The sequence below is a fragment of the Rhodamnia argentea genome, chromosome 9 (genome assembly GCF_020921035.1).
Source record: "Rhodamnia argentea isolate NSW1041297 chromosome 9, ASM2092103v1, whole genome shotgun sequence".
NCBI lineage: Eukaryota > Viridiplantae > Streptophyta > Magnoliopsida > Myrtales > Myrtaceae > Rhodamnia > Rhodamnia argentea.
This window is the reverse complement of record NC_063158.1, coordinates 12470068-12478038: the sequence shown is the minus strand read 5'-3', so window position 1 is coordinate 12478038 and position 7971 is coordinate 12470068. Positions and strand designations below refer to the sequence as shown.

Below are 7971 nucleotides of genomic sequence, written 5' to 3'. Positions count from 1 at the left end.
TTCTTCCCTTCTTCCTCGGCGATCGGCTAAAGGCGAGTGCGTCTCCAGCCTTTGACGAAGCTTATCACCGCCACCCAGCGGTCACTAGCAAGGCCAAGAAGGGAACAAAATACATACATATATATATATATATATAAATGCTATTAAAATTTATCCAAGTTAGTGGCAATTGCGCCACATAAGATTAACAACGTCCACATCATCGATTTTCAGCTAAAATTAATTGGATAGACTCAATTAGCAAAATATAAAAAATTTTATGACTTAATTAGTAAAACATGAAAATATTTAGGACTCAATTGGCACAATTAAAATATTTAAGACAGAATTGACTAAAGTGCAATAAGGTTAGGACTTTTTGGACAGTTTTTCTTCATCCTACTGCACCTAAACCAAAATGAGAATGATGATACTTTACCTCAAGTAATTAAATTTACGTATAATGACTATATAAAAGTTATAAACAACTAAGGAACGACATCTATTGCTAGCTTGATAACTACATAGGCAACCTAGTAGTACGGTCGATATTTATAAACTATCACTTAGTTCGAGTCCCGCTCGTACTAGTAATGCATGTATCTTGCTACAGTGAATTGAGACCTCCGGCATTTCGGTATTGTCATAGCCATGAGGCACATTTATCTTTGAATAGTGAATCACGACCGTATTGAGCGACGTCCTCTCTCTAAGTTTGAATTTGAATCCTTCATCGTGGCGTGAGATCCTCATGTTAGCGCTCAGACCGAGTAGGAACGCCGGCAGCCCGTCTCCGGAGCGATGCAGAACACCTTGACGACGAATTTTTCTTAAATAAGGTCGCCCAATGAACTTCTCGAGTAGCCCTCCAAAGGAAGTTAATATTGCCTTAGAAAGTGAAATGGATATGAATATTACAAGAACAACTAACAATGGACCTGGTCTACCATTGTGGGCCGAAGCCTTGTGTATTATGATTGAGCCCACACTCTTAATCTTGCCACATATGAGATACGAAGACTATTTAGATCCTTCACAAGTAACATAGAACAGTCGAGAAAAATGAGTACCAAGTGGGGATGAATGATTTTCGGGCAAATAAGGAATAACTAATGGGCGTTTTTTGTAATGGCCACATGTCGAGTAATCGCCCGACAAATTACTAAATGAGCCAAGGTAGCCTCCTTTCTCGCCCCGACATTAAATGATTCATCTAATTCAACAAGCATAAGCAATCGATCCAGATGTCTAAATGTATCCTCTGAACAAGCACAAACTTTCAACCTCGTAAGCTCCTCCTACTCCTGGACTTTAGATGAATCCAAAGACTTATATAGCTTCTGCTTCTTCGCCTGGACAAGCAAAAGTACAACAGTGCCTTTTCTTGTTTCCCTCAACTATTTTGTCATCCTGCATTTTTATTTTGGGTTGACACCATGAAAAGCCTCGGATAAATAAATTTATAAAAAAATTTATCCCAAACTAATTTTGACCTCAAAAAATCCTAAACTAAGACATCTGTGACAAATTTATCCAAAATTAACTTTTTTGACCACTAAAAATCTCAAACTAATACATTTGTGATAAATTTATATTTTTTAGGTTTTATTAATATTTGATTAATATCACAAAAAACATTAAACTAGTATACATGTGATAAGTTAGGCAGGCCGTGCATTGTCGTCACTTCCGGCAAGAACCCCAATGCTTTCTCGCCACCGGCAAACCCCAAAATCCCAACCCCAAAGGGCAAATTGAACAATGTGATCGGCGAATGGAGCGATGTGAGCTCGTAATCAACAACAATCCAGTCGAATCGAGACCTCGATTTCAATTAATCTTATAAAGAGGAAACGGCATTAATTTTTTTTTTTTTTCTTTCACGGAGTTGCAAAACGACGTAACCAGCTCCGTTTGGATGTCGTTTTTTGTATAACAGCTCACGACATAAACCGAAAAAAAAAAAAAAAATTGCACGTCTCCGTAGGTTGTCATCCTCTTCCGCGCTGAAAAAACAGTGACAAAACCCCTGTGAAAACCTCTCCTTTATCCCAATCCCATGTCGTCGATGCTCTTCTTCTCTCTCTCCTCCTCTCCTGTCTCTCCTCCTCGCACTCCCATTCGTCTCCCTCACCCGACTCCGCTCATCCTCCGAAGCCACGTGGGGTCGCACTTCTCAGGTCGTCCTCCCGAAGCCGGGACCCTAGCATTGAGCCCGAAGCTGAGCCCAGTTGGACCTGATGGGCACCCGTTAGGGCTCCTGTGCGGCGGAAGAAGAAGAAGAAGAAGAGGAATCGCGGCGTTCGTCTCGGATGCGGAGAGCGCGGGGAGCTTCGAGGTCGACGAGGCGGAGAGGGCGGCGCGGGGCGAGAGTACCATGCCCGAGAGGTTCAGGCACTTAAACAGAGAAGCTCCTGATCCTCCGATTCGCTGGCCTTTGTTCGTAGGTAGGGGATTGCATTTTCAGACGCTCTTGTTGTTTACGTTTGTGCGTTCGCCTTTAGTTTCTATGGGTGATGTTCAATCTTGAGTTTCATTTCGGCATGTGTGTGGCTGTCTGCTTAGGGAGGGAGCTTTTTGGGGTTTCGCCAAACATGAACACTAAATGATTTTGCTTGAAGTAGTGTTAATTCGTAGACAAAAACTGAAACTTCATCATAATGAAGTGAAATTTTGGGTAAACAGATCAGGGGGCTTTCGACCTGCGTCGTAAGTGAGAAAAGATTTTATTTTTCCCCTGCTAATTGCTGCAACTTCATTTCTGGAGTGTTGCCGTTTATGTGGACAAAGGAGTGCTTCGATAAGATCCTTATCCGACAAGTGCGTCTGATTATGAACTATGGCCTCTCACCTTATATCCTTGTAAGATGTATGATGTCATCCTAAACTGAGTTGGTTAGGAGGTCAATTAAGTTGGATGATCCTTATGGTTTGCTGTCTTTGTACGCATCAAGTTTTGATTGAGAACAATCCATATTTTCCTGGGGAAACTGCGCCATGCCCCTCCTCTTGGGAGTGAAGTCCAAGCAAGGATGAAGAATTTGATTTGACACCCTAGAGTTTGAAAGTTCCACCACACCCACAATCAGTTTACCCTATCAATCTTCCTTCTATTCTGGAACCTTAATTCAAGTTTTCCTTCGATTTTTTCCTATTCTCTTATCTCACTTCAGAAGTCTTTGACCAAAGCTGCAAAGCAGCTGTAGTCGGTGCTCTGCTGTTTTGGCCAACTGCTTCAATCAAGATAATGCCTGTGTCGATTTTGTGCTTGCGAAACACAAAGAGGTGCTTTTCTCCAATATAAACGTAGAGCTAACGTACTAGTACCTATGAATCACAACCCTAAAATTTTCTAGAGCAAACAAAAAAATGTTTAGCAGGATTAGCAGCAGAAATCACAGGTGAGCAAGATGCTTCCTTTTAACCACGGGATGACAATTCGAGCCTGCAAATTTGGGGAGTTGTCGTCATTTACACTATTTCCTTTTGCGGGACATTTATTATTGGAAGGTTTGTTTTGTATGAAAACAAAAGTCATTCTCTTTATCTGGTGCATAGAGCCTTCAAATGAATTCATGAATGTTCGATAAACTGGTCTTAATTATTTGTGCATGGTTTTTTTATGGCTTGTTAGTTTAGAGCTGTTTATACTGTTCGACCATGGTTCTTGTTCTTCTTATATTGTCTTTGTTGTACTTCATGGAACCACTAGTTATCGATGATCTTATCATCAATCATCATCATCATCATCATCATTTTCCATCAAATCACCTCTCTAATCAGTCTTTACTCAATTTGCAGCATTGGCTTTCCTTATTTATGCATGGAGAGCAGTTCTCTTTGAACTATCTAACTGGAAGAAGGCTGCCTTGGCAATTGTTGGTTTTGTGGGGTACCTCTTAAAACTTGCCCTAGCCCTTATCTTTCATTTTATTGGCGATCCAATCACTTTCACAATTAGATGTATCGAAACTGCAATCTACTCTGTCCGGGCCTTTTACTCTGGCATAGTAGCATATGCTCCTGTCCCTGAGTTGACTGTGATCATTATGTTGGCATCAGCAGTGGTAGCCATTGGAGAGGCTGTCGTTCCGAACTGTGTTTCTAGTCAGCCATACTCTCTTACAGTAGCTGGATTGATTGGTTATGCAGCTGTGAGAGGCTACATCTCTGAGCCAGCTTTATGGACTTTGTTAGTGGGATTATATGGGTTTTCACGTGTTATTAAGAAGAGAGACAATGTTTCATCTGTGTTACCTGCTGCAGCTGTAATGGCTGCCATAGGGGAGCCTTGGGTTAGAGTGGTGGTGATAGCCTCATATCTTGCATTAGCTATATCTCATCATTCAAGGCAACTTTCAGAAGGGAAAGAAGTTGAAGAAGTAGGGACAAACAGGAGGGTTCCAATGCCCTTGTTTGTAGCAGCATTAGCCATTGGAATCCGTGTTGCTGCTAAGTGGGTTGGACACCGGCATTTAACCTGGATGATAGTCTGATCTTGGAGGACTTCTAGTCATTAATTTTTGTGATGGGCGGCAATTTTGGCAAACCAGCTGATTGATGAGTCATTTTTTCCCCTTTTGAGGGTCATCAGGTTTTCTTTTGTTTTTCTGTGTTCTTTATGGAGTATGTAAAATGGCTTAGAGTAGCACCTTTGTCCTCTTAATGGGGTTTAGTGTGATATCAAGGTTGTAAATTTAGGAGACCACAGTGCCCATTGCGCGGTCTGTGGTAGCTCTCTTCTGCAGAAATTTTGCAATGAAATTCAGGTGTATCCTAAGCTTGAGTTTAACAGTGGTGTTGATTAAACTGTCCACTTTTGCAAGATCTTTATCTTGTTTTCGAGGGGTGTCGTGACATAAAAAATTAAAAACAAAGGTTAATATCACAAAATTTTAAACTGGTATACTTATGATAAATTTATTTTTTTACCATAAAAAACTCAAAATTAGTACATCGTGATAAATTTACCTTTCGTTAGTTCCTTTATATTTTACCGTTAAATTGCTAAGTTGGACATTGTACTTCTTTTTTTTTTTTTGGGGGTCGGATACACATATATGATATATGATAGGTGTACCAATTTAGAGTTTTTACTCTCCATTTGTCACAGATGTTTTGGTTTAGAATTTTTCTTGGTTTTAACCCAATTTAATGGAAATTAATTGAGGTTAAATGTATTTCAGGTTTACCGATTTGAAATTTTTTATGGTCAAAAAATTAATTTCAAAAAAATTGTCACTAACGTAATAGCTTAGATTTTTCGTGGTATTAAAAAAAAAAAAAAACCGAGTGATGGAGGCATGAGTCATTTCATTCTCCCTTTGGTCCAATCTTGTTGAAAAGCTAAAAAGAAATTTCCTCCCCGACATCTTTCTTTTATTCTCAAATGAATGTATTTCCCAACATCCACTCTTTAGTCGGGTCCTCTTGAAATGCTTAAACAAATTTCCTCTCCAATATTCACCTATTAATCTCAATTTGTTTCTGAAAAAATGAATAGTTTGGATTCATAAAAATGATCTTTGTATTACTTAAAATAATTAGTTAATAACAAATATTTTTAATGTTGACAACAATTGATATTTAAATATTTTGGTCGATAATGAAAATATTTTTTTTTTCTTCATTCATTTTTGTACCCAATAGAATCTATCATTTTCAAGAAAATATTGTTCAAATCATTCATTTTTCAAAAAAACAAACGCAACCTAATCTCAAGAAAAAAATTTCTCGTAAACATACTTCATTTAATCCCATCCTCACGGCAAGCTCAAAGAAAAGCCAGTATTCTTGGAAAGCCGAGACAAAATTCCTCCCCAAATCCTCCCTTTAGTCTCAAATCCTCTAGCAAGCTAAAAAAAAAAAAAGAGTATCATCTCCAACATCCTTCCTTAAGTACATTCCTCTTAGAAAGCTTCACTAGATTTTATTGTATTTTGAGTCTATTATGTACTTTCATCGACATTTATTGTCCGAACATCTCTAGATATTATCGTGTTCTATCTCTTTCGACTTTATTATATTAGACTTGTAAATTTCATGAGTTGTCAATTTGTGAGCGACTTTTTACCCCGATTACGCTTAAACGATCCTAATCAAATTACATGCCATCTTTGGGTGAGATTTGGTCCATAATTACCCTATTTGGCTTATTTGGGTCAGGTGGGAGTAGTTGACCCTCATGTTACCAAAAGATGACATGGAATTTGGTTAGCACATTTGCATCACATTACATGCATATGCATATTAAACTGTGGTAATTGACTTTAGGATCATCATTTTTGCATTTTTAGATCATGGGGAATGGGGACATCAAAGTCATCCCAATACCGCGCAAGGAACTCGCTATATGGTGGGATCGCCTCGACATCGTCAACAAAGCCTATGTGGAAGGACGTTTGGGATGACTTGTAGATTTGATCAAAGTGGAATACCAACCGGCGCTCATTCAAGCACTAGCCAAGGCATGGGACGCGCGAACAATGACATTCAACTTTCGAGGATTAGAGTTGACTCCTATGCTCGAGGAGTATACCACTATTATTGGGGCCAAATTTGAAGAACGAATAGCTCAACCCCCTTTGGACATGGACTCCACTCGTTCGTTATCGAGTTTCCTTTGCCTTAAAACTTCTGAGATTGAAAAAGTTTACAAATCCAATTCCAACAAATTCACCTTCTCGTTCCTTTTCGACAATTATTCCTCTCTACCCACCGAAACCGGTCATAAATCGGGAAAGGTGTTCATCTTGGCTTTCTTTGCGTTCGTTCTATTCCCGACTTCTAGAACTACCTTTGACCCTTCCATAACCCATATAGCCAGACAAGCGTGTTGTCGTTGGGATTATTCATACATGATATTAGCTGAGACCTTCCTCTCCTTAAATCGTTCCAAATCTTCAAAAAAGGCTGTTTTCCAAGCGTCTAGCGGATTACTCCACTTGTGGTTCACCTCTCATATAAAGACTTTCCAACTCTGAGTAGGGTGCTATGAGATCAATGAGCACGTTCACCCTCTTAGATCCTTCCTTAAGTGTCAATCCCTTGTACCCAAATATTCGTTTAAAAAGTGGGTTGAGCTATTAGACAATTTGAAACCCGAACATATTAGGTGGCGTCCGACTTGGCCCAAGATTGTGGAGGCTCGCATTTCGGGTATTGAAGATAACCCTATTCCCTTATTGGGATGTACCGGCGCTGTGGCGTATTACCCCATTCGAGTGGTGAGGCAATTTGGAGTTCTACAAGAGATACCACCAGATGTTTGTCCCGGGATCTTCTCATTTGATATGACACGAGGAAAGCTCACTAAGGAAACAAAGGAGTTGTATTGGGCCCGGATCAAGCTTATTCTTCACGCTTTGAAGAATTCCCCACTGCAACAAGTTGAATGGCCGGACTATTTGGACGACGAGATGAACGTTCACGGGGCCTCCAAAGAGTATATCCAGAAGTTTAAGGAGTATCGCCAATCAACGGTCGAGCCATATGTACCCGAGTGCGTATCTCCTCGGATTGAAGAAGTAGAGTCATATGAGCCAGAGTACATAGTACCATATGTACCGGGAGTAGAACCGTACATTCCCGAAGATCCAGAGCGGTGGATGTCGGCGGAAGGAGAAGACCCATACTTGTGGGATTCCGATGGATCAGAAGAGCAAGAAGAGTGGAAGCGTCCCCGACTTGGATAGATCCATTCCCCTATTTAGATTTTACATATTTGTTATCTTTTGGATGCTTTTGAACAATCTGATTTGTAATAAACACATATTATTTCTTTCATGAGCATTTCATGCATACATATAGAAAAGTCAATTACCACGGATCAATATCTCCAATCCTTTAATATTTCCCATACTGATTTGATATCCCGAAAACAGGTGAGTGACAAATACGAGGACTCGTAGCAAAACGCGCAAATTAAGGATGGAACAAGAGGAGCTCGCACCTCGTGTGGGTAATCTGGAAAACCAAATGAATGTGATCGCC

The 7971-nt window shown here is 39.9% G+C and overlaps 1 protein-coding gene across 1 annotated transcript; it reads left to right on the top strand.

Moving 5' to 3' along the window:
* Positions 1-1954: 1954 nt before the first annotated feature.
* LOC125316706 lies at positions 1955-4704 on the top strand. The gene is made up of 2 exons (XM_048285766.1): positions 1955-2426; positions 3781-4704. Exons 1-2 carry the CDS (start codon positions 2039-2041, stop codon positions 4473-4475), a joined length of 1083 nt encoding a protein of 360 aa, XP_048141723.1. The 5' UTR covers positions 1955-2038; the 3' UTR covers positions 4476-4704.
* Positions 4705-7971: the final 3267 nt, after the last annotated feature.

Coding starts and splice junctions, on each gene's coding strand:
- LOC125316706 (XM_048285766.1), top strand. CDS start 2,039: ATGTCGTCGATGCTCTTCTTCTCTCTCTCCTCCTCTCCTGTCTCTCCT. Junction 2,427..3,780: donor TCGCTGGCCTTTGTTCGTAG/GTAGGGGATTGC, acceptor CTCAATTTGCAG/CATTGGCTTTCCTTATTTAT.